The sequence below is a fragment of the Orbicella franksi genome, chromosome 12 (genome assembly GCF_964199315.1).
Source record: "Orbicella franksi chromosome 12, jaOrbFran1.1, whole genome shotgun sequence".
NCBI classification, from domain to species: Eukaryota; Metazoa; Cnidaria; class Anthozoa; order Scleractinia; family Merulinidae; genus Orbicella; species Orbicella franksi.
The window spans coordinates 22,035,079-22,061,343 of NC_138156.1; the positions used below are offsets into that span (position 1 = coordinate 22,035,079).

The 26,265-nt window shown below is 40.6% G+C and overlaps 2 protein-coding genes across 4 annotated transcripts in view; one reads left to right on the plus strand and one right to left on the minus strand.

Annotated features, from left to right (window-relative positions):
- Window positions 1-1,542, minus strand: part of LOC145462896 (rho-associated protein kinase 2-like) — a 31,151-nt gene extending 29,609 nt beyond the window's left edge. For 2 of the 3 annotated variants that reach the window (XM_081446549.1, XM_081446548.1), the window contains exons 1-4: window positions 1,092-1,542; window positions 936-1,017; window positions 766-866; window positions 403-462 (exon numbers count right to left, since the gene is read on the minus strand). In XM_081446549.1, coding sequence (XP_081302675.1) covers window positions 403-462; window positions 766-866; window positions 936-1,017; window positions 1,092-1,172 — 324 coding nt within the window. In that variant the 5' untranslated portion in view covers window positions 1,173-1,542. The remainder of the gene's footprint in view (window positions 1-402; window positions 463-765; window positions 867-935; window positions 1,018-1,091) is intronic. The other variant, XM_081446546.1, reaches the window with a different exon arrangement.
- Window positions 1,543-5,492: 3,950 nt separating this feature from the next.
- LOC145462888 (trafficking protein particle complex subunit 12-like) lies at window positions 5,493-21,122 on the plus strand. Its single transcript, XM_081446537.1, has 16 exons — window positions 5,493-5,890; window positions 7,157-7,258; window positions 8,246-8,394; window positions 9,461-9,521; window positions 10,364-10,439; window positions 10,998-11,728; window positions 12,147-12,263; window positions 13,380-13,493; window positions 14,340-14,478; window positions 15,374-15,559; window positions 16,762-16,835; window positions 17,350-17,448; window positions 18,988-19,082; window positions 19,497-19,584; window positions 20,063-20,113; window positions 20,577-21,122. Exons 1-16 carry the CDS (start codon window positions 5,666-5,668, stop codon window positions 20,766-20,768), a joined length of 2,499 nt encoding a protein of 832 aa, XP_081302663.1. The 5' UTR covers window positions 5,493-5,665; the 3' UTR covers window positions 20,769-21,122.
- The last annotated feature ends 5,143 nt before the right edge of the window (window positions 21,123-26,265 follow it).

Below are 26,265 nucleotides of genomic sequence, written 5' to 3' on the forward strand. Positions count from 1 at the left end.
AACGGCTTGTTCAGAAAGCCACTGCTTTTAAAAGGAGCAGATGACCTCAAAGGAAAGGGCATCCTTTGAGGATCTAACTCTAAAACACAAGGAAAGTGTTCACGGCAACTGCAGTAATTTAAAATTTACACAAATTCAAGTTCTTATGGACGATCTTAAAATCAAAATCCGTGCCAGTTGCAGAACTAGCTTTGTAGCTACAACGACATAAAGGAATCTAAGTTAAGTTGTCTCTAAATTTTTAAGAAAATGAGACGTAATTTCAACGCTTAAAGCTTTTACAGCGAAACAACGGTTTGTTGTTTTTTACCCTTTGACTAAAACAGCTAAACTTTAATAGCTCCATAACCACGCAGAAGCTATTTAACTCTAACATGGTTTCTTCAGAGTTGTCCAACTTACCATCTCAAATTTGCTCAGAAGCTTCATAGCATATACTTTTTTCGATGCTTTGTGCCTCACCTGAATAGGAAAAAAAATCGAACAGTTTTCTTTCTTTTTTTTCAACAAGCGAAACAGCTCGAATGATGAAGCTCGCATTCGATAGCATCGTATCGTCAATAAAATATCCGCATCTCTCAGTTGCTTTGCTGATTCATCTGCTGTCGTATTGGGAGAGGAAATTACTTTTATCGAGAGGCCGAACGTACAAATTTACTTTGTTATGAGAAAACTAAGAAATTAATACAATACTAATGGGAAGATTTGCTCTCGAGGATATTATTTACCGTCCATAAAGGTAAAAGTATAAAACGAGTTACTGACCAACTGAACTTCGCCAAATGCACCGCGTCCGATGACTTTTACGATCTGAAAGTCTTTGGCATTCATACGACACTCTTCTATTACTTTACATGGCTTCTCATCTGAAAAGCAATTAAACCTATCTTAGTATATGCCTCTTAAGAACCGTTAAAAGCAAATATTAAGCTTACATCTTTGTAAGAAGTTTTCGACGTTCTTGTTTCGTCTGAGGGCTGGAAAGTCACAATCACACACCAACGACTGGATGCCATCCTAACAAAACAGAACAAGATAAACCTTGAGTTGCCTGACAGTGAGGCAGTTAAATAAAGCATCATTTAACTCACCAAAAGCCCCTCAATGTATAATTCGTTTCGAGGATTTCGGACGTAACCCTCGAGATTTTCCCTCCTCTTTCGCTCCTCCATGTTGCCCGCAGCTCAAGCTCTTCACAATTCCAACACAAAACTATCCGCCAGGGGCAAAAATCATTCCTTCTCCAACCAAAGACATTTAAATGGAGGCAATCGACCTCAAAACGGTAAATTCCAAGATTGCTTCACCAGACGAACTTCTCAAACCGTACCACTGTTGACATTACTTTCAAACATGGCTGAAGTTCGAAATGGTGGAAACTGAATAATAGGGGGTGTTTAGTCACGTGACCGCAGAGGGCCGACCTTCCCGCAGCTCGCAACATGGCGATTATGACCTTTAGTTCCTTTTTCGAACGTGATTCTTTATTTTGTTATCCGTATTCTCCCAATATATCACTTTAATCTCCTCTCCTATGCGTAGTTTATTTAGCATTCTTGAGTGTCACAGTACTTCCCTTCCGACTTGATCTTACGTCACTTCTTTTCCTATCGACCTTATCAAGTATAGAAGGAAGCCTTTGTTATCCGTTACCGACTTTAGCAAGGAGATTTTGGTTTAATAAATCTGTAGGTGAAACTAATCTTGAAAATACTTTAGCGCATGAAAATTCATATCTTTCGAATAAGGAAAAAAAGGTAAAAGTTCTAGGGTTTGTTTAACTGGTTCTGTTTGTTCCATACATGTAACGGTACAAGTGAGTCCATGGTTCATGAAAACGTCCACGACACCCTTATAAAAACATAAATAATTTATCATTTCAACTCATATTGATCTAATTTGCTACGGCTACTTTATTCGAGTTATTTCGAATTCGAAAGTACCAAAATTTGAAAGTGCACTTTCGAAAGCTTTAAAGACCGTGCAGAAATTCCCTGTTTCTAGGAAATGAGTTTAGTTACTAAGTTCTGATAAAGTGACGCCCTTTCTTGCTTTGCGTTTCAGACCGTTATAATTATCTTCGCGCTGAAAACACGATATGTCTCGGGCAAAAAAACTCTAGAAGCATTCACTCGAAAGTTATATGTTGCCCTGGTTTTTAAGTAGCTGATAAGCTGCTATCTGTTTTGCGGTTTGACTTCTTTAGCGGTCCTATTGAATATATTGCGTTCGAAGCCTTTCTCAGACTAAGTGTGAGTATATTTAGTAATGACTTCATCATTGTGTTTAAAATACTGTCGTAAAGTCATGTCGCCAGAAACCGTTGAATCATTAACAAAAGAAATTGCTATTTATGTCCGCGCAAAAAAATTTACGTAAATCAAGTTCTGACAAATCACTTCACTTAATCCTATATTCCAAGCCCCCAGGGAGAAACGAGCGCCTTGAGAGAGCGGCGAGACGGCTATTTGTATGGAGGTTGAAATGAGCTGGGATACACATGCTCAGAACGCCGCCATTTTCTACGTGACACTGCGTGCAAATATTTCTCGCATTTAATAGTGTTTTATTTAAGTCTTTAAGGATTTGTTTTGTACATTTATATTCAAATAACGTTTTCTTATTCATTTTGACTTGAAAATGACGTTGAGTAAACGTCGAAACGTCGCCGCTTTTTAGAGTTTTTTACAGTTTTTAGAGCTTTTTAACCGTGATGGTTTTAACTTTTGTCTTATCGCAATGTTTTATTGTTAAATTATTGACAAAGCCTATTCTTTTACGTAAAAATTCTTAAGTTCATTTCCATAAAATTTATTATATTGCATTCTATTCATCACGCTATATTTTAGACTTTTTAGTCCCTCTTTTATTATTTCAACCGTTGAAGACTTCAGTTAAGGAACTCGAAACCTTGTGTTTTTATCTTATTTTTAGCCAAAGGAATTTTTTGAAATCTTACTATCATGATTCATCATGGCTGCGGTCCTTCGATATTTAAATGAAAAACTGGTTATTTGTTCTTACTTACTCTCTCGCTTACTTACTTTACTCTGTTTCTAATTAATTAAGACGGCACTTCACTGCTGGACACCGGAGCAGTAGGCGCAAGAGGGGGGGGGGGGGGACCCAAAATTACATGTCGAAGCACTATCGAGACAGAGCTTCGGCCACAGCTGGAGCTCCATTCAAAAGCTGGCCGGGGACAGACAGCTGTGGAGATTCTACAGTAGCTGCTGCCCCGTGTGCCAGTGGCCATGGCGGGCAGCGAGTGCATTTTGTGAGTGACTCGCTAGAGTCAAGTGACAAATATTTTACGCGAGAACCACGCCATCTATAGTAAGCAGTTGACAGTAAATTTATTTGTAATTCAAGCTATACTGTAATTTTTATAAAATGCTGGTTATAAGCCTTCTCCTGACTAAGCCCCCACGATATGCGCCCTGTCCTGAAGACTTGAAAACATAAGTTTCTGAGGGGAGAGCAGATCAGTTGAAAACTTTGATCAGAGTGCATTTCTTGCAACTGATGCCTTCACTAGAGTCTTTTCTTGAGTAGTAAAATCACTCCGTGTCCATATAAAGACTACATTATGTTCTGATACCGGTTTCTAGAGGAGCCTAGGGCGGTTTTCAACTGGGTTTCCGGCGAAAGTGATCGGGCAGTTAATATGGTTTTGGTTTTGATTTTACTATGGTTTGAGATTGGCTGAGTATGGTCTAATCGATAAAAGTGCCGTTTTTGGTAAGTAATTCAGGAATTTGGTTTTGTTTTACGATACTCAATTGAAAACTGCTTTATTCAATTGATTACTCGATTATTAACTGCCCACATTTACTTCAAATCACCGTACAAAAGGAAATGGCTAAATTTAAAAAAAAAAAAAAAAACCTTTATCTTAGAAATTTACAACCCATAAAAACTGACGTGAGTGGTTTGAACGTTTTCCCCCGATTAAGAATTATCGATATCAGCTAATATGACACCAATATTGTTCTTGTGCTCAGTTACAAGTACCTAGAATTAACTAATTAAAGGGATTTCGCAGACAAGATACTTGTTATTTCCTGTTTAGGTAATGCGGCTAAATTCAGCCGTTTCCTCGTTTTTGCGAAACCAGTCAAACTTGGACAGGATTCAAACGGCACAAGGTGACCGTATTTCGTGTATCGACAAAAAAAGCCTTCAATCTCTGAAATCTAAGACAAGAGTTTCTCTCTTTGAGCACCTTCAGCTACGTCTGTAGAGTTCCCGAATGACACTAATTGTGATGTATTCGTGTAGCGCAAATAGCAGCAGAAATGCTAATGTCGTTAATTAGCGCCGCCCTCAAACAAGAACTTATCCCTTAATAATGACACATTGCTTATTGAAAACAATTTTTAAAACCGGCTCTTGAGTGGCACTTCAGTCTAATAGGCTTACCTCCCTACGCATCTACTAGCTTCTACTTGATCAAGTAGTGAAATATTCATATAGTTCCACTGAGCTGCACGAGTTTCCATTAATTTTGCTTGCATTCTAATTCTCTGATTCACCTTCTGACAGACTGTTGTGATAGTCCTGAAGATTTTAACGCAAAAGTTCTACGTTTCCTATTTTCTAGAACTGGGTTCAGGGAAAATGGAAGTGAAAAGCGAAACCATTAGTTAGTTTTAATCTTGTAAAACGACTACGTCAAAGACAATACAACAACGTGTAAGGTTCTCAAAATTGTTCCTCGTTACTACTGACGTCAAGGAGTTTGCTGTACCAGGCCAGTGGAAGAAAATAAAGGAAATTAATAACCAAACTTTGCTTATCATTACCAGCTATCAAGCAACATTGACAGATTTCAGGACTTTCAGACTTTCAGTTCAGAACACAGACTTCTACCGTAATATGGTAGAGCTGAAAGGTACTTTAGTACTAATAGTACTGTTGTATTTCTCAAGACCGGGCTATGATCAAATGTATACAGTCAAGAGATTATGATACACAGTATTTTCCTTCATCATCAAGCATTCTCATTTTCTGGTTTTCTTGTTGCCCTATCCCTTGTGCTAGATAACATCCACTGTCGGCTCTCGCCCATTCCTCATTCCCAGGTAATTGTGCGGGTGAGGTACGCTTCCCGTGTTTTTATCTCCTGTCTCCCTTCCTTTTTAGTCCTGCTCCCGTCCCATGTCAATTGGAGACTCAAAACACACCGTTAAAGGGCTTACAATTCACCGGAAGTAAGCCTGTTTCGAATTTTCATTTACTCGTTGGCTCAGAAGTCTCAGAAGACGCTGAACGCAAATCAACTAACATTTCGGGTTCTTGTTTTTGAAAGTATTCTAACGCATTATAAATGACAAAAATTAGTGTTTTATATTTCTCTCCCGCTTTCCGCCCTCTTAGAACTCCCTCCTCCAATCTCTTCCCACCCTTTGCCCTCCCACCTCCCACACCTTTCTCCCGGGCCCCTTCCCCGTGTCCCTCCTCCAAGTACGTAGGGTTTCCCCGGGAGGGTTTCCAAGCGGGGGTCTGACGAGAGTTCACATTGCATTTTGACCCCGCGATCAAGCAGCGGATTCCTTTTCGTCGCCATTTTGGGTTCGAAGAGAAAACCGTGAAGAAAACAGTTTGGCCAAACAATCCAAGATGTGACCGTAATCGATCGCATGATTTACATTACTTCAACGAAATGGGTCAAGGAAGCTCTAAGGAACGCTACAAAAGTGCTGTGAAGAAACTTAGTAGCATAGAATTGGCAAATATCGAAGCAGTGTTCAACGAGGTTTCCACCAAGAGAGAGGATGGTTCGAGGCATGTTGAACTGTCTCTGATCAATCGACAAGATTTTGCTGAACGATTCCGGCTTCCAGGCTTTATTGCTGAACGCCTGTTTCTTGCTTTCGACAGAAATGAGGTATCTCACACTTTGGAAAATTTTTTAGAGATAAATTTGTGTTCAGTTATATCATCTGTGGAGACACTTCACGAGTAAGCTAAGCTTACCAATTGTGCCGACAGAAACTTATCACCTTTTCGAGGCGATAGGCTTCTGAGCTTCTGGCTACAGTATTTCAGCTGCAAGTGAATATCACTTTGCATCTGGACCTAATTGGACTAATGCGTAGGACCAGAAAATAGCCATACCTCCCCAAATGGAAGGGATTTTTTCTAAAACCCCACCCCCACCCACCCCTCCGGAAATTCCGATTAAGGTTCATACATTTCATTACACTTTTTTGGTCTTATAGTACCCCCTACCCCCAGAAAATTCTGATCCCTTATGTAGGGAGAGTGTGGATATTTTCTGGAACTGCATAATATGTTCATACCATACTTCATACATTGTGCCCATTGTTTGAAGAGTAGTGTATTTACCATTAACTCTGTAACAAGCGGTTTAGATCCCAGGATATTTCTTTCAGATTTAGTGTAATGTGGGGGAGCACTCATCTGAGGACGGCAGTCATTCAAAGGAGGGCTCATATAAGGGGAGGGTGGTAAGGGAAAAAGGGGAAGGTTATTAATTTTTTCCCAAATTAAGTGTTGGCCTTACCAACATCTCCACACCTGAGGACATCTCCTGGTCCTAGGAAAATATCATTATATAACAGCCAGTCATCAAGCATGCTTCCCTGTGTGTGTGTGTGTGTGTGGAGGGGGGGGAGGGGGGGAACTACCATCTAAAAGGACAGCCTGCTCGTCATACCTTTTAGGGTTTAAAAGTGGTTTGGCACCTCTTATGGTATTCAGTCTTAAAAGTTCCACAGCATGAGCCTTTGCGATACCATTCAGGGTATTGAGCCAGAAAAAAAATGAAAGGACACAAGGGGTTTTTTCATAGTTAAAGCCATGCCCACAAAGCAGGATCTTGGTACCTCTTAGGGTTTTTTGTCAAATTTCCTACAGGCACCCCTATCCTTTGTATATGGGAGTCCCCCCAGGGGGGGGGGGGGTGCTTTCCCCAGGCTTGGGCACTTAAGGAACAAGAAAAAATGTGGGGCAAGTTTAATCTCACAATTGCTTGTGGGACCGTAACTGGGGACGAAAAAGCCATATTTTTTCCAGTAATAGTCTCGCAACCAATGGCAAGACAACACTTGTCCCAGATTTCTTTGTCATTTCTAACGTGGTAAATGAGAGTTAGCAGGTATGAAATAGTGTAATGTTTGTTTCTTTGCAGAGTGGTACTATTGACCTGGAAGAGTTTATTGGTGGAATAGCTTTGTGCTTGCATGGAACAGTTAAAGATAAATGCAGACTATTATTCCATATCTTCAATTTGGTATGTTCAGTCTTTATGAATAAGACTGGCAATCTATTGGTCTATGTCACTGTTATTATCAGGGGTTTCTTAAGGGCCGGGCACTGGGCAAATTGACCGGCTCTGAGGATGATTTTGCCTGGCTGGTTTGACCATCTAGTGGAAAGTTTTGCTTACAAAGAAGTTCAGTTCTAATAGTTTTCCCCACCTGTGAAAACCAGTTTTCCCCTGCTGAAAATGTTAATGAAACCGTTGTCTGATACACCCCATGTCTCAACTAACAGCTACGCTTCAGCAAAACAAATTTATACCATATTGATTTTTTACTGAGAGTTAAACAAGGGCAATCCTGTGAAGTTCAACTCCAGCATAGATACATACATGTTATAGGAGGTCTATTGCTGTTTATTACATCTCAGTCTAAAACAGTTGACTGGGCCAAATAGCTCTATTGGGCCAATCAGAAGTTTTTTAAAATTACCGGGTTCATATATTCTAAGTATTGGAGCAGGTTTAAATGCATCCAGGTAAAGTCTGTATATGAACCAAGTGACCTATCAGGCCGGAGCTTATCCCGGTTTCTGTAGCATGAAGCGACTAGGAGTATTGCTACTCCCCCTGAGATGGGATGCTAGTCCATCGCAGGGTTACCCCCCAGCATTAAGTTCGCGGGTACCCATTTATACACTTAGGTAGAGAGAGGCTCTGTGAGAGTAAGTGTCTTGCCCAAGAACTCAACACAATGTCCCTTGCCAGGGCTTGAACCCAGACCGCTCTATCCGGAGACGAGCGCACTAACCATGAGGCCACCACGCCTCCCTGATGCATCAAGGGTCAATTGTAAAATTGAAATGAAAATTGAGTTACCAGTACAAAATCTGGGGACATCATTTTGATGAAGTTTCAATGTTCAAGGTCATTTTCAGCCGATGAAACTTGTGGAGAGAGTATATTTATTTCCTGATTCACAGTTAACTTGGTGCACTGTCAAATTTCATTGGATTGCAGGCAGAAGACAATGGTGTTAGTAGAGATGAATTGACTGCTGTTCTTTTAAGTTCTCTTGAGTCAGCACACACCATACTGGACAATGTAGAGGATGCTGAGCAACCTGAGGAGGGAAGTGGCACAGACAAGCTGATTGAAACGGTCACAAGGTTGTAAATATACCTGCAGTGTTAGATTTACTACTGAAGTTTGGAGTGTTTCTAGTTACTGTATTGTGTAGTAGATAAACATGAAAAACTGTGTTTGACTACATTTCCAGACAAAAAATGATACGAAGACGTGATTGAGTTCATAAAATTTTATGAACCCAGAAGGTTGCCAGCTCCCAGTTGGCTTTATGGCTCAGTTGGTAAAGGGTGGTAAAGGGTATTTTCGTGACCTGTGATCGGCCCTTTTTATTTCCTGTGAAATGTGAAATAGCCATTTTTTTCCTTGTGAATCGTGATTTCCATAGTCACCGTGAACTGTGATTTTCCAAAACGTTCTCTTTTATTTTCTGTGAAGCATGAAAAGCCCATGTTGTATATTTTGTAAATTGTGAAAGGGCTGCTTTATTTTCGTGAAACGTGATCTATGCCCCCCCTTTACCACCCTCTTGGTAGAGCACTGAACTGGTATAGCAGGGGTCATGGGTTTCAATCACGCTCAAGCCTGAAATTTTTTCAGGCTTCAATTTCACAGCTGCTTTAGCTTAAATTGTGTACTGGTATTGTGATGATCAATCATGCCTTCATATCTTTCTCCACAGTGCAAATATATGGTCTTTCATTAGATAATTATATTCAATTGTACCAAGAAATGAGTTGAAGAATTATATGACATGTACATTTAGCAGAGAGTATTTTTCACGAACTTTGAGGTGTTTGAAAGATAATGTAGTCCAACACTCTCTTGAGTGTTTGATCTATCCTCTCAATTGAAACTAAACCTAAGATGAAAATGTATAATACAAATGTAAAAATCTGTGGTAATTAAGATTAGATAAACGTCGCGGTTATGATTTCCTTTGCTTAAACGTGATGATTATTATGAGTTTGAGAGCATCTGATTATGTGCAAAATATTATTTTTAGTCTGAGCAATCTTGAGTAAGGGAAAACCAGCATTTATATTTTTCATGGACTTCTCTAGCCATGTCACAACAGCTAACAAACTGTGAAGCCATAACTACTGAACAAGGTGTTTGATAAATGAAATTTTATTAATTTCAATTTAGGATTGTTAATGATGCATTTGAGACCGGTAAGGTCTCGAAAACTGGGAAGCTTTCTGCTAAGGTTGGTTAACCACAGTTAAAATAAATATTCACACTTATTTTTATATCCTGGTATAATAACAAGAGTAAGTTTAGGAGGCAATCTTTGTTACTTGGTGCCAAGCTAAATGTTGTAAATTTGTGCTGTCTTGGTGTGAGAACTGGCCTGGGTCTCTCTAGTTTTTTTTGGCCTGGACATAATATGTTTTAGTATAAATCTAGTAGCGTTCTATCAGAAAGAAAATCTCGAGCTTATAATCTAATTGTTTAATAGTGTCCAGTGTGGAGTATAAATGGGTACCAGCTAACTGTTAGGATTACCTGACAGAATGCTGGGGAGTAGCCTGTGATGGACTAGCATTCCAATTAGAGAGAGAGAGAGAGAGCTAACAACACCAAGGGCCACTTCGTGCTGAGGAAGGTTAAGTCTGCGTCAGGCCAAGTGGCCCTTACAGTTGGAGCTTATCCCAGTTTCTGTAGCACTAAGTGACCAGGAGTTTTTCTACTCCCCACTGGATTTGATGCTTGTCCGTCACAGGGTTACCTCCCACTCCACCCCTAGCATTAAACTTGCCAGTAACCATTTTGTACACCTGAGTGGATAGAAGTGCTGTGAGAGTAAAGTGTCTTGGCTAAGAACCCCCAGCCAAGGCTTGAATCTCTATCTGGAGTCCACCATGACCCAAGAAGGCTTTACTCTCGACTTTCACTTTTTTATCCCCTTAATTATGTCGATCTCCATGTTGTGATATAAAAAAAAGCACCATAACTTTTTTAACTTGTCACCATCATCTGTTCTTTCTCATTGACAACTATGAGTACTTTTGAAAGTGACTAATAGAGTTTTTGTTCTGCTGCGCTTAGGAGTTTGAAACATGGCTTTATCGAAACCCACAAATTATGGATAATGTTTTTGGCTGGCAGTGTCCTAGCCCTGAAGGTAAGTCAAAGTATCAAAGAAAAGATCTTACAAATAGCAATTTTGCCAGCAATGTGATCATCACTGATGTACCAGCTGGGAGGTGTGATGCCTAATAGTTAATGCACTGAACTAAGAGTTTGAGTCTTGCTGACATCCTCCTACTATGTTCTTGGACAAGACACTTTACATTTACTCTTACAGCACATTTCCCTACCAAGAGGTGTGAATTTGTATTGATAAAGTTTAGATAAAACCTTGTAAAATGAAGCAGAGTTATAGGGAAGAAGAAAGGAAGGGATGGGGATATTCTGTTATGTCCTAGTTTTTTCTTTGAGGAAAAAAGAAAACAGCAATACGGTACTCCTAATAATAATATTTAAAGTTACTGAAACTGGCTAAGGCACTTATGAGCATTCTTGAAGCTTCCCTTATTTCAGAGGCTGGAATGAACTTAAGTCGTTTACCTTATCTCTTCAAATGCATATTGGCTGTGTAACTGATGTAACTTTTGTTTATCGTGAGTGTAGCCACTATGTGGCAGAAGGAGTAACAACATTACCTTTTTGTTTGTTCTAGAGGGTCAGTGGATGAATGACAGCTCACCAGAACCAAGCCCCACTAAGCCAAAGTACACCAGTCAACCTGATGAATCTGCTCAGAGTGTGGAAATTGAAGGTGTACCTGTTGAACAAAATGATAATCGCACCCTTAGTGACTTGTTTTCTACAACATCCAGTACAAGTCATGATATAGAAGGACACAGTTTCTTTGATTCCCTTGTTGCACCAGGTGCAACTGACCCATTTTCTCAAGTATCTCAACAAACCTTCTCAACAGCAAAGGAGAGTTCAGAGCCAACACATCAACTTCCAGAGGCACAATCATTGCATGAGCCTTCAGAGCAACCTTTAGAACCTCTGATGCTGAATAACCAGGAAGAATTGCAAGATGAATCAGAGCAATGGCCAGGATTCCAAGGAGCTGAATATTCCATGCCACTGCTTGCCCCAATTCCAAAGCAAACTTCCCAAGGTTTTAATGATCCATTAAATGTTACTCAGAGCCAAGAGTCCTCCAGTACCAAACCAAGTATATCCCAGGAACCGAGGCAGACATCTGCACCTCCAACTCCTGATGGAGAGTGGGTGAGAAGCAAGCAAACTGAAGCTGAGAGGAGGAACTCAGCATGGATAGCGACTCCGCAAACTAATCAGTTTCTTGTTACCATCGGATCAGGGATGTTGAATCCATCTGATGTTGACCAGCAGTTCTTAACATCCCCTGGACTGGTTATTGAGGGACCTCAGGTAGGTTGATGTCACTAAGTGAAGGAGGGGGAGAGGGAGAGTGGGGAGGGCGGATGGAAAGGATGGAGAGAGGAGGGTACAAGGCTGGGAGGGTGGGTGTGGGGGGTGTGAGCCTGGAGGGAAGGTACTTAGAAACATGTATCGGAACTTTTACCATGAGAAAGTTTGTGCTTCTGAGATCTTGAATGTACTGCTATGCCCATCTTGGTAGCAAATATATGAGTCTTCTGTTTTGGGATTTTATTTTTCCAGCATAGTTTTCTCTTTTCTGCACAAATTAATAAGTTTTTATTGCATTGTATTGCACTGAACCGAGCTACACTCTGTAACTGTACTGTATTGTTTTGTTTGATTGGTTTAGGTTTTCTATTGCACTAATAATTATCGCGAGACTTCTCCATTGGGATTTGATTTACAGGTAGACCCGGTGAAGGAGCTCATATTAAAGTTTATGGGTGAACAGGAGGCTGAAAATAGAAAAACATTGAGTGTTGATAGTGTCCCATTGGATGAGTCGGGGCTCAGAGAATTGCTGGTATGTACTAACTACTTGCACATGGTATCATACGTAGATGCAGATTTGTTTTTGTAGTCTCCTTAGAGGGTTTGCATGCACCTTGAAAGTCCTCTACCATCCTTGAATTTGAAAATAAGGCTAAACTACAGAATACAGGGCCACTTTTAATCATCCACCAAATGAGCCAGCTCGTTTGGATTGTTTGCTCTTTTGTCATCCACTGCGGAGCCAAGCGAACCACTAAATATGTAGATCTAGGACTTAACGCATATAGAGAATGTTCCTTGTTCTTTCATCCAACTGCTGAGCCAAAGGAACCAAAGGATCGAACCACTAAATGGAATAGACTTAGGACTTAATGCATAAATAGATTATTCTTCGTTCTTTCATCCACTGCCGAGCCAAACAAGCTACCAAATATATAAATCTAGGACTTGACGCATATATACATTATTCCTCTTTCTTTCATTCACTGCCAAGTCAAACAAGCCACTAAATATATAGACCTAGGACTTAACGCATATACAGATTATTTTCTTGTTCTTTTATCCACTGACAATCCAAACAAGCCACTAAATATGTGCACTTTCAAAACTGGCCCTGTATTGTGTAGTTGCTCTGAAAATAAAAATTCAGGTTCAGTGAAAAGTACATTGGGTCATTGTTTGACTGTTTCCACGAAGTGGAAGAACTAAACAAGACTTGGACCTGGACAATTCTGGCATCCAGTGTAACATTCTAATTGTGTCATTTTAGTGGATGGTGGCCCTGAAAAACTGGAATTGTATGCTGCAAGAATGTACTTGAAAAGTCCTTGTATGTTTAGTGCAAGAAGGGGTATGAACCTTTTGTAATGTAAGAACATTGTTGTTACATTACATTGGTATTAGTTGGGAAACTCATTTTCATGTAAATTCATGGCAGTTACATTTTAGGCATACTACTACACTACTCACAGGGTTAGAGACCCATCCATCAGGGAGGGATAGGTAGATGCAGTCTAGAGACTTGTTGTTATTGATATGCTACCATCTTTTTCCCAATCTGGTCAGTAATTACTAGTCATCTATATCTATATTCATGGTATTTATTGCATAGTTGCCAGTATATAATGTTAGATATTTTACTTTTCAGGCTTCACAGTGTTGGAGAGCTGCTCTGGAATTTACCACAAGATTCCTAACAGCACATGGCCAGGGTGTGGGTCAGAAGGGTCAGCGAGCTTTACACACTCACAAGACATTACAGGTAAGAGATGAGAAACTGTACCTAACAAGTTGGTACAGTGAAGTCGCATTTAAGATTAGTTTGGTTAAACTATGGTTTGTATTTTTGTGTGAGGTGTGGTGGCCTCATGGTTAGTGCTCCTGCCTTGGCCTGGGACGTTGTGTTGTATTTTTGGGCAAGGCACTTTACTCTCACAGTGCTTCTCTCCACCCGGGTAGATAAATAGGTACCAGTGAATTTACTGCTGGGGGGTAACCCTGGGATACACTAGCATCCTGTCCAGGGGGGTAGAAATACTCCTATGTGCTTCATGCTATAGAAACTGGAGATAAGTGCAGGTGGGTGGGCCACTGGGCTCCTAAGCTGGCTAAGCGGACTTAATGATTTGTATTTTGGCGAGACACTACCAACCCAAAATAGCCGTGGCGAGACCAAATGACCCTGATGTGCCTCTGAAGCACACCAAAAAGTTAGGACAAGGTATTTGCCATGTCCAAGTGTGGCCAAAAATCTGTTGATATCAGGTCATGATCGGTGAGTTGGTAGCATAGAAAATCGGGGCAGTAGCAGGGGTTTTATTAAATTAATTAAACATTAAATGTTTTCAGCAGAAGGGCAACTGGTTTTCACAGGCGAGCAAATCTTTTTGAACTGAACATTTTTATAAGAGTAACTGTCCTCTAGATGGTCAAACTAGGTGGGCAAAATCATCCTCGCAGCTGGTCAATTTGCCTGGTGCATGCAAAATAACTCTCACATACCATTGTGCTCAAACCTCGCCATTTACAGATGAGGGGGAATGGGAGGGGAGAAGCGCTGGCCTAAATTGTTACAAGTAAGCTACATTTCTTGTCATTTTCATGACAGGTTTGGTTTTGCCGTATAGCTCTCCTCTTCAAGCTGCAGATGTTTAGCACTGCCGAGGTTGAATTGGAAGCATTTGGAAGTTTTAATCAACCTGACTTGTTTTACGAGTTTTACCCTGATACATATCCAGGCAGGAAAGGTTGGTAAATCCTGTGCTACTGGACGTCACATATTGGGGAGCAGGGATCGCGCAGTGGCGAGAGTGCTCACCTCCCACCAGTGTGGCCTGAGTTGAGTTTGTTGTTGGTTCTTGCCTTGCTCCAAGGGCTTTTCTCAGGGTTCTCCGGTTTTCCTCTCTGCGCAAACACCAATACTCCAAATTCCAATTTGATTTGAAAACAGTGGATGAAGTGCCTCTTTCTACCAAGGTTTATAATTGGGTAGCAGCGAACTAAATGCTGGGGGTAACCATGTGATGGACTAGCATCCCAACCAGGGGGGAGTAGAAATACTCTTAGTCACTTCATGCTATTGAAACCGGGATAAGCTCCGGCCTGGTGGACCACTTGGCTCATATGCAGACGTGACCTTTTTGTTTTACATTTTGTCCACGCGTCTATAAAGCGCTATCCCACTGATGCAACATCTACACCTACATTCTTGACTTGTAATATCCTATCAGGATGGTTTGCAAGTCATAGAAAAAGAAAATAAGAAAATAAACATACAAATAGGTAAAAACAAATAAACTACTGCACACAGTGCTAAAAAAGAAAAAAAAAAAGAGAACTATGTCAACGGTGTCTTGTTCAAAGCTAACTTGAAATGACTTAATGAATCGGATGTAATTATCTCACTAGCTAAATTGCTCTAATCAGTAATTGTTCTTGGTCAAAAACTGAATTTGTACGCACACATGATACCTTTAGTGGGGGTGGGCGCGATGGGTGCAGAATAAGTTCAGGCGCTGGACTTAAGTTAGAATAGTCACTTCCGCTTCTTGATTAAAAGATACTCAACTGTAACAGTTTCTTCACAGTCTTCAGAATCTCATTGTTTAATTCATTTAAATAAGATTGAGCATTTTCTTGCAGGATCCATGGTACCATTTTCCTTGAGGATACTGCAGGCAGAACTGCCCCAATACATGGGCAGACCTAAAGATGCATTGGACAACTTGTATGAGCTCCAGAGAACTTGCTGTAAGGTGTTGAAAAACCTGCAAGACAATCTGACTGAGGATGGAGGGCAGGGGGAGATGACACCTGAGAGTAGATTAGGTAAGAAAATGGCTTGCTGTCGTTTTAGTATTATATCAAACACGAAAGACCGCGCCTCACCACTTCTCCGAACACCGTGAATTAAGAAGGTTAAAAATACGACTCGTCGCAGAGTATTTCTGACGAACTTCGAGGTGTTTGAACATGTGGTCAAATCTGCCTTGAGTGTTTCCACCTCTACAGCGGCCACATATTATTGTCCTAGTTTAGCGATATGCTCTTATTTTTACATCTTAACAATGTCCACCTCTCCATAATGACCAGTTCACTCTGTCCCAAGGGTAGCCATTGTAGAGAGTTTCTGTACTCCGTAATTTTTCATGTTCGGGGTCACACGAATACACGCCACGAGGACTTTGTCACGAGGACTTTGTCATGTCATGTATTGTATTGTATTGCTAAACTACGTTACACAAAAGTTACCCAGTCGTGAGTAGAAAAATTACTTGTTTCCCAAACTGCGCTATGATAACAGGTCATACAAATGAGGAACGAAAAAAAAAAATTAAAAGATTCCAAAACTTAATAAATTTTGTACTCAACTCTGACTTTCGATTAAAGAGGGGTGTTTTGTTTTTAGTGTGGCTATAACAAGTATTGGATATCTCTACTGGGTCTTCCGAGCGAAAAGGTACCGAGACTCTAGTCTCGGGGGCTTTTATTCCTTGGACTTCTCCGTCTTACTTGTACAGCTGCTTCAGCTTCTACTTGTGCTTCTACTACTAGAGCACCACTCCTCAACAACTACTACTTGACTAACGAATGCACACGTACTTAACTATCGGTAGCCATTTGTGGGCCTCATGGGGCGAACTGACCTTGGAGGATCAAACGTCTTTTTTAATAACGGAAACACTATCACACGACTTTCAGAAGCGAACTTCAAAGTTCTTGAAACAACCAATAGAAACTAAAGTTTAGAGAACAAGAAACCTAAACAGGATCTTTGTGGGAGATTGAGAGCAAGGCCTGTAGACAAACCCAAACATGGCTATCGTTGGGGTATTGTTCGGAGCTTAAGTACTCTTGATAAACTAAGATAAACAACTTGAAGTCATGAGACTCACTGTGTGGGCAGGCATGCCCCTAAAATTACATGACTAAAGTGGTAACTACAAAATGATAAACGATCGTTGATCGCGTACCAAAAATACTTAATTCAATACAAGTTTTTGAGCTTTATAACACAATTTATTTTTCAGCTGCGTTAGAGTTGTGGATTTCCAGAGAGGTGCGAGTTCTTTACTCGATAGGAAACTGTTTTCTTGGAATGAAGGTAAGATGAAACGCCATGCCCTTGTTTAATGCAAGCAATTTTTGTTCTTCAGAGAAGTCGAATTTTTGTCTGATTTATTCTCTGTTCCGTTCACTCGTCTAGCAGTTTTACCGTTAAAAAGGCTACGTCACGGTTTTCGCGTCTTGAAAAGTTTAGTCTAATTTTTTAAGTTCGTCGTTTGTAATCTGTGTTAATCTTCTCCATCCTTGTTCCTTTATAGTTAATTATAATCTCCTTGGTATATTTCTATCGTAGTAAACTATTATTTTCACGTTTCCTTTAATTTAAAGTGAATTTTTGTACCTGGAAAAAATAACTCAAAATACCTTGACTGAGCTCCTTTAAGCGAAAGTGGCAACCGTCCTCGTGTTTAATAGTGCAAGATTTTGTGTAACTTAATTCTTCGCCTTCAGACAAGTCTAGAGGCAACTTGTATGGAAGTTTCCGTGTGAAACAGAGCCTTAGTACATTGTGATGTTAACCATTTGGTATTTTTTTGGTTTCATGCTGGCAGGATTACAGTTTGGCTGTGACGGTTTTTGAATCAATCATAGCTAAAGATCCTTCTTGTACCTTCAGCTTGCTATCTGGAATTGGAAGAATCTATTTACAGGTAAACTATATAATTCAAGAAATATGTGTATATGCAGCCATGAAATGTGACGCATGTGTTGAAAAAATATCAACTGACAGTCGGCAGAGTGAAGCGGTTGAGCAGTTTAATCGTGGATTCAACCACTTTGGCGGGAGGTAGATAAATGAACCAATCAGAACTCGTTGTTATTTGCAGCCAGCGAAAAGCGCGCGAAAAGTGCGTTTACCAATCACAGTAGACGCAGCTAACGCAATGAACCAATCACAGGAAAAAGTTTCAGTAGTAAAAACAATCGTAAAGCGAGCTTGCCGTATGATAAGCACTTAATAAGTGGTCCCGAGCAAAATAGTGGGTGCTTCCATTATGCCAAAGATTCCGGAAGTTTCGGTCGGAATTCAAATGGAAAGGTCCGTTTCGGTTTCTTCTGTCTGGAATATTTGGGATCACCTCTGGAGGTGGTCCACTTATTTCGGTCGGAATATTCCGACCGAAATTCGCCCTTCTAATTTTGACAAACCGGTTCTTTGCCCTAATTAGGGAATCTGGAAAAGGACTAAAAAATGGTAAGAATCATTCCTATTGGTTGGCCAGATTTAATCGGAAAATGTCGTTCCATTTTCGTCGGGTATCCTCACTGATCTATGACCGGTCTGTTTGGCATAATGGAGAGGACCCATTGAGTTTTGTTTCCCGAGACCCTCAATGATGATCGAGGGGATTCAAAACTGACTGTTATCTCCCAACTTAAAAATAGAACAAACTCAGTTATAATACCCTTACACCCTTATAGCCCTTATACCCTTATTCCCCTTATACCCTTATACCCTTATACCCCTTATACCCTTATACCCTTATACCCCCTATACCCTTATACCCGTTATACCCGTTATACTCTTATACCCTTATACCCCCTATACCCTTATACCCCTTATACCCTTATACCCTTATACCCTTATACCCTTATACCCTTATACCCCCTATACCCTCATACCCGTTATACCCGTTATACTCTTATACCCCCTATACCCTTATACCCCTTACACCCCTTTTACCCTTATACCCGTTATACCCCTTATACAACCCCCCGGATTGGCCACGGCCACCTTCACTGCTTGCAGCATCCCTGAGTTGCAACACGATATGAATATGGATTTACAGTTTCTCCAAAATTGGCTAATAGCAAATAGACTAACTTTAAATGTTTTAAAGACAGATTGACCACGGCAAATTTTATCCTGGGCTTCTAAAAAAGTTTTGAAGTTAGGAGCCCAAAGGGCTCCTTAAAAATTTCCTTAGGCAACAGCCTTGAACTGCGAAAAAGTTATTTGCTTGACGCCGGCGGGATCACAAAGTTTCCGCGGTCTGAAGGTGCACGACCTGTTCACATGCGAGTTGAAAGTTCAAGTTGTTTCCTGAGGGAGATAGTGAATTTTCACTCGTGACGCGTTCTCCTCCAATCGGAAAACGTATTTGAGTTGGGACGTATAACAAATATTTTTGAAAGTCGCTGTCACTCTATCTGATGGTTTTACTGATGAATCGTTTTTTTTTTTATAGCTTGGAGATTTGGAAACGGCACAAAGTTATTTCAAGCAGGTGGAATCTAAGGCCACTGGTGATCCAAAGTCACTAAGCAGCGTGGTCATGAACAAGTAAGCTCTCTTTATAATTATCTTCTCATTTTAGTTATTTAACATTCGGCTCTCTCACCTTTTCTTTACTAAAAAACAAAAACAAATAAACAAAGTTAAAAAGGGAAATATGTTTTTATGCCTTATCACGTGCTAGTCACGTTCCTGTTTTTCATCACGCAATCTTTTACCCTTGAGGATTGCATGGCGAAAGCCAGGAGACCGTCTTGAGACCGTCTTGAGAGATCTGGGCTCGAGGCTTGACTGGGCTTATTTCGTGTTCTTGGCCAAGACTGTGCACTCTCAAAGTTTCTCTCTCAGTGCAGTGAGAAATGGTTTTAAACAAGAGAATTCAAGACCTGAATTGATATTTAATCTTGCCGGATTGAGGCTAAAGAAGGCTGAAAGTTTTCTTGTTTCTTTCATCACCAACAGGGGGTTGTTGGCTCTTTCTGCAGGGTCATTTGACGAAGCTCACAGGCATTTTGTAGCTGCTACTAAGCTGGATCCTTATAATTCTGTGGTAAGTCATTACACTTGCTTCTGTGTCTTTTGTAGATCACTTTCTCAGAGCGATTACCAACTTTTATTCCACATTAACCATCTCACTGCCCACCAGATTCGCATTCTTGGTTCTGTGTACTCTGCAATTTTGACATCAATCTAATCCTTCCAGTCTTTGATACTTCAATTTTTAACATTTTGATTTTCCATTTCGCGTTATCTATGAGCGAACAATTAGCGAGGCGCAGCCGCGTCGACTCTCGCTTTTTATTGCTCTCAGTAAATACCATTAAGAACAGCAGTCAGAAACCTGCAAAACCTATGACGAATGAGAAAAGCGCGCGCTGTTTTTTTTCCAGCGCTAAATATTCATCAATGAAAGCACTGGAATGCGAAGAGTGTCCAATAAAGTAGATGAGTACATTTTGGTCGATACTCACATTTTTAGTCAATACTCACACTTTTTTGGTCTTGTTTTTCTTTTTTCTCCTGCGCAGGCTGTAAATAATGTCGCTGTTTGTTTACTGTTCCTCGGGAAACTGAAAGAGGTGAGTTTCAAAACACTCAGAAGTTCTCTACTTATTTGCCATCTGTTCTAGCGCGTTTATGTATCGTTCTTTCTGTGGTATCTACCAAGAGAGGTTAAAGAGTGAGATAGTAAATCCACCATAAAGGCCTTATTCCTAAGGTAATCCCTCACAAGTTATTTTTAGACTTGGTACCCAGTTCTCCCGCAGATAATGTTACCACGCGTGTTGCGTGGATGTTTTCGTGGAGGATGAAGATGCGTGTAAACCGCTTGGGCAGTCCACGTGAGTAAAATCCGCGTCATATGATTGGCTATTTCTAGACGCTCCTGGGATTTCCAAAACCGGAAGTGATTTAAAATTAACTTGGAGGGATTGTTTTTAAAAGGAATAAGGCCTGTATGTGGGATTACCTCTCTTCGTCAAAGATCCTTGATAAAGGAGATTTTTGGGTGAAGTATATTATTTCTTATTCTTCTTTCAGGCCCTTGCTATGCTGGAGAGGATTATCTGGAAAGATCCCAAAACAAATCTTCAAGAAGGACTTCTATTTAACTTGTGCACGATTTACGAACTAGAATCTTCTTACAGTTCACAAAAGAAGCAAAAACTTCTCGAACTGGTCGCCAAACATCGAGGAGACGGGTTTAACATCTCGTGCCTCAAGATAGCGTGACACTTCACACAAAGACCAGTTCTGGCCCTCGCTTTATCATGCAAAGTTACGCTGCGTTATAGAGAGTGACGTACTTGTCACACAATCCTTTGCAGCAACTTCGTCATTTTTCGGAGCTTATCGGAATTCATCCGTGGGCGCACGATCTCTCTCAGAGTTTTGGTCGTGACTGAATCAAAGTACCTGTTGTAGTTTCTTTAAGTATCACTAAACTCGAATAACCCGGTTAACCAATCACAATTCGATACAAAAACATGCAACCGAATCCATGCGCAATTTCCTTCCCAGTGGCAGTGATCCTTTTGGTTAATCGCTGACCGAAAACGCGCGGGGTCTGGGGACGAGATTGTACCATGTGAAAAAAGGAGCACAGGCCAAGTCATGATTAGACTTGATTTGACGCCTGACTGGTTGAGAAAAGGAGCGTGTTTGGGAAGATTTGGACAGCATGATGAATAACACTTTTTTTAACCAGTCGGAGCGCTCGAGAAAGCATGCCTAAAGACAAGGTTATGTACACACCATAACTTACGCGAAGTTCCATCGCTCAAAATCTCACGATGTTGTCTCGATATTACCAACCTCGTTCCCAGGGTCTCTCTTGTTCCCGCCTCTAGAACGAGGCTGCGATATTACCAGAAAACTCGGGATATCGGTTGTAACGTGTCTGTAACCGGTTGAAATAGAATTAAATCAAGATAGATAAATACAGATTCTAATGATGCGCAGCCTGCAACCGTATTGATAATAAAAGTATCAAGATAAAAGTGTTATTTTATTTTATTTCAACTTTTTGCGTACCGGTTTCGGTTTCAAGACGGTTGAGTTTATAAGGGACCTTTAGATTGAACAACGAGTACGAAATTGAGTACGAGTACGATTTTTGAATTTGTAACCAGCGGTGTTTTAAGAGCCCTCGCTCTTCATGTTGGTTTTAGGTAGAGAGAGAGTAGCTCATAGGGTGAGATGGGTATGTGATGTGATAATGTAAAGCCTGCAAACTAGTATTGAAAAGTCGTTCTCATACTCGATCTCGTACTCGTGCTAAAATCTGAAGTCCTCTAATGTTACGCTTTCTGAATGGGAATGAAAGCTGCCTCGAGCGGGAAACAAGGAGCGCGGTGCTTGATGGATAGGTTGCATTCCGCGTGCAACACCACGGGCAATGGGCTCCAACCGAAAGAGACGTCTGAAAAGGCAGGAATTAAAACATGGCACGACAGTGACGATTCACCTCAGATAAGCCATTCCCATGGCCATTCACAAGAAAGCTATCGAGCAGTACTTTGGTGTGATATCTGTAATACAAGGAGTCGTTCTAGGTGAGACCTTTATACAAAGTCTAATTCAATAGGCCCTTTGCACGATCCGGTCACATGGTACGGAATAAATTATGCTGGGACGCAAGTTGCACAGTGGGATCTCTGAAACAAAGGAAAGTCGGGTTAGACTGGTACGAGTTCCTTTGTTTTCGAAGTCCCACTGTGTAATTTGCGTCCCAGCATAATTTATTCTGTACCATGTGACCGGATCGTGCAAAGGGCCTATTCTTATTTAACCGAGGAGAACGCGTCGCCCTTCTCAAAACGACTGCTACTCTCCGAATCAAATCAAATCAAATCAAGACTTTATTTATCCACGATAAAGATTAAAGCTATAAGCTTATGGGGCCGTACACTAAAATAAAAGAAAAAATAATAAATACTGTAGCCTATTATTATTACAATTAATTCAAAGATATGTTTTAAAACATCATACAATTAAACCTTTTATCTACATTAACTAAATCGTCTTTTTACCGTTCCCACCCTCCCCTAATCTATTTGGTTCATATTCCACTCCCTTCCCACCCGTACCTCCCCGAACAGTGTAGATTAAAAATAAAATCTGGGTCCATTTGTTGCATGACAGAAGGTGACTCGGCTGAAAAGTTCGACTGCTTATGTGGACTGCCAAGCCTTCTTTATGAAGACGTTGATTCCTCTGCCATTTGCAAGAGGCGAAAGGAGGATATCCAAATGACGGCTCCTCGATAGGTAATGGAGTTATTCATATAATAACTGTTAGAGGAAGGAACTGCTAATCTGTTTGCGTACCTTGAATTATATGAGGTCGGACGTCTCTTAATCATGAATTCCATACATGGAGGTGCTATCTGAAATTTATTTTATACATCAAGGTGCCGGGCTAGTCTAACTCTGTACATATCTGATAGCTTATCCCAATACATGGGTTGGCTGGCGGACCTTTATTGTCGGTGTGCTCATTGGTAAATTATATATAATTCTGGCAGCACGGCAATGAATTGCCTCCAGGGCGTCAAAACCTTGCTTGTTCACAACCCCCCGCCCCCAAACAGGTAGTGCGTACGTTATAGATGGTAAAATAACCTTATTATACCGATCTAAGATCATCGGTCTAGGCGGAAAAATTAGAAGAAGACGTAGAAGACGTGGAGAAGACGTAGTTTATTTACAAACCCTGTTGGATCTCTCATGGTTTTTTGGGGTTCTGATAGGTGCTTTGCCCCCGTGAGCCAATTATCTACTGTAATCCCCAACAATCTACAGTGTGGCACCCAGTGGAGGGTGTGGTACTAAAGAGTTTTGTTTACGCCAATTAACTAGTTTCTCGAGGGCCTTGTTGAGCTTCAATATAACCTCACCCACTGAATTACCAATGCAACAGACTGTTGTGTCATCTGCGTACATATAAACCGTTGCAGACTAATCGCTCCTGGTAGATCACTTCTGTATAGTGTAAAGAGTGTCGGACCCAGTACACTTCCCCGTGGGATGCCGGCTGTTACCTTTGCACCGTCTGAGGGTGTGCCATTTAATACTGTACACTGCATTCTCTCCGTTAGGTAGTCCTGCAACCAGGCCAATAAAAATTTCCTGATATCCCAAATTGGAACCGTAACTTCGTTATCAGAGTTAAGTAAGATCTAGACACGCCGTCGAAACGCCTTTTTGGAAGTCCGCAAAGGCGACTTCAACAATACGATTAGCATCGAGCGCATGTCTCCAGGTCTCTGTAAGATGTGTCAATAGTAATTCAGTAGAGTAATCTTTGCGATATGCCCCCGATACTGGTTGTCGGTAACAAGGTTCTCATTTTCCCTAAACACATGCGAGATGACGGAACACATGACTCTAGTATCTTACTGGGCATCCAGTAAGATACTGGATACTCTAAGATACCCTTTATGACCCTTAAGCTTCTGTGATTAGCAACACTTGCACCTCCCTCAAGACTCGTGCGTTGAGCGTGCGACTTGCGAAAATGGTGAACTTTCACCCGCTCCATCACACTAAAACAGTTTTTTTCTGATACATTTAATTTTGTCCCTCCCAATAACACAACTCATTTGGACCCCAGTCAGTGCCGTGAAACCGCATTGCTCGCTTGTTGCCGTGCTGGCATACCATCATCCGAGGAAAAAACTGGGGGGAGGAAATGACCCTACTTCCCTCTGATCGCATCCCTTTTTTTCTTTCCTCGGGGGTGGGAACGGTCACATGTAGGCAGCACTTGGAACACTCGTGCCGGGGCTCACATGCTAAATTAGCTGATTCTTTTATTCATTTGTTTTTTTCTTCTTAAAACTCCGCCGACAAGACTGTTGGTGAGGACCCACTGAAAAGGTGAACTCCTTTCTGACGTCAATTCGCCTTGATTGTCCAATGAAGTAAGTTCTTTTCAAACTGTTTACGTCACTCACCCGTCACCAAGGTCCAATGCGGACATCACACATTTTGTTTAGATGAAGACTATCGGCGATTTTTATAGCAGAAAGCCGCTGTAGTTAACATAATATCGAAGTTTTATTTACGAATGAGTTGAATCAAGGTTAATTTATTTTATCCTGTAAGCTGAATTTTAATTAAAAAAAGACATTTCCTTTAGAAGCTTGATTGATTTCTTAAAATAGAACGTAATTCTCCAAAATATGTTTGTTTTCAAAATAAATGACAGCCCTCGTTTTGAGTTCCACTTGTGACCCATAAATAAAAGCTGTTTGTACATCGTTTCCGAAGTTCCTCACTTTGCATTTTTAAAATAGCGTGTTTCTCCGGAAAAGATCAGTAGTTGAGCCTATTAGTTTGCCATTTATACCAGTCACATTTGACACGCGAGTGATAATTTTGCCACACGTACAACTCGCACCAACTTCTGAATTAATTATGCGATCAGCGCGTCCTTTGATAAAAATCTCCCCAACGCTTTCTTAAATACATATTTAGCACGTAATAGATGGAGTTCAAGTGATTATACGTATGAATTTGCATTTGAAAATAGAAATCAAATCAGGGTAAAGACGAACCTTTTTTGACACCTTTAATGATTAGTTTGGTTTCGGGCCAACTAGTCAATTTCCTGTACTCCTCACGCCCGTATTTAATTTGTAGCTAAAACATTTTAAAACCAAAATTTTGCTGCCGGTCGATGTGGGAGTAACGGCGCCCGAGGGCAAAGCAGAAACGTATCGCGAGGATCCCGCCGGCTTTTTTTTTTCAGTCCAAGAATCTTCCTCTCTCCTCACTCCGTGTCTTTATAAAATACCAGTTCTCGCCAATCAGCTGATTTTCGAAACGAAAAAAAGCGCGACAATTGTTTAAATTCAGAAAAAAGTGCTACATTATTTTGAAAACCTCCGGGTTTAGCAATATTTTCATTTGTTGACACTGAAACACGTAATCTTAAAAATGGTAATTTCTGAAAAAATTGTGGATCGATAGAAACGAGGGACTGCAGATTTGTTTTACAAACCGAACATTTCCGGTGTGAATAAATCTCAGGCTTTTAGAGTGCAGGGTTTCTTTTCGTAAATTCAAACACGAAAAAAAAAAAAAAAGAAAAAACGATTTTAACTGCCCCTGAAGCACGCGTCGTTGAAAACGATTGAAAAATTGTATAACAAGTAATAATTGAGAGGTTTTGTGTTAGGGTTTAGTTTTGGTGTCGTGTGGCGAATATTTTTTTGTATTCATTTCTGGCGTAAATGCAAGCTGAAACAACACCAACAGAGCGCTTATCAAAGATACTCTTATAAAAAGCCTTAAAATTAAAAATTAAGTTGCTTATTTTATTTACCCTTCCAGAAAGTTTTCTGTCCTGAGGGGGTAGGCTCTAGGGTCAAAGTGATTCGTGGAGACGAAATTCTCGCGACCTCTGAGTTAGTACTTTTGCCACCAATTATTCCCTGTCTTAAAAACTGGAAGGCAACAACAAATGTCTTTTGTGGAATTTCCATGGTAACTTTACCTTGAACGAGGTAGACATTAGATTTGAATATGCCTGCCCCACAGTATCGGGAAAAAAAAGAGTGTCGCGCCCAAACATAGTAGCAATCTGTTTTAAGAAAACTCATTTAAGTGTGTTATGGCTTTGTTCGTGTACTTCCCCCAAGATGTCTTTTTCGCGTGATCCATTCCGTTTATCGCGCGAGGACTACATCTCATTGCGCATGCGTTAAATTCTCTGTGACGTCATA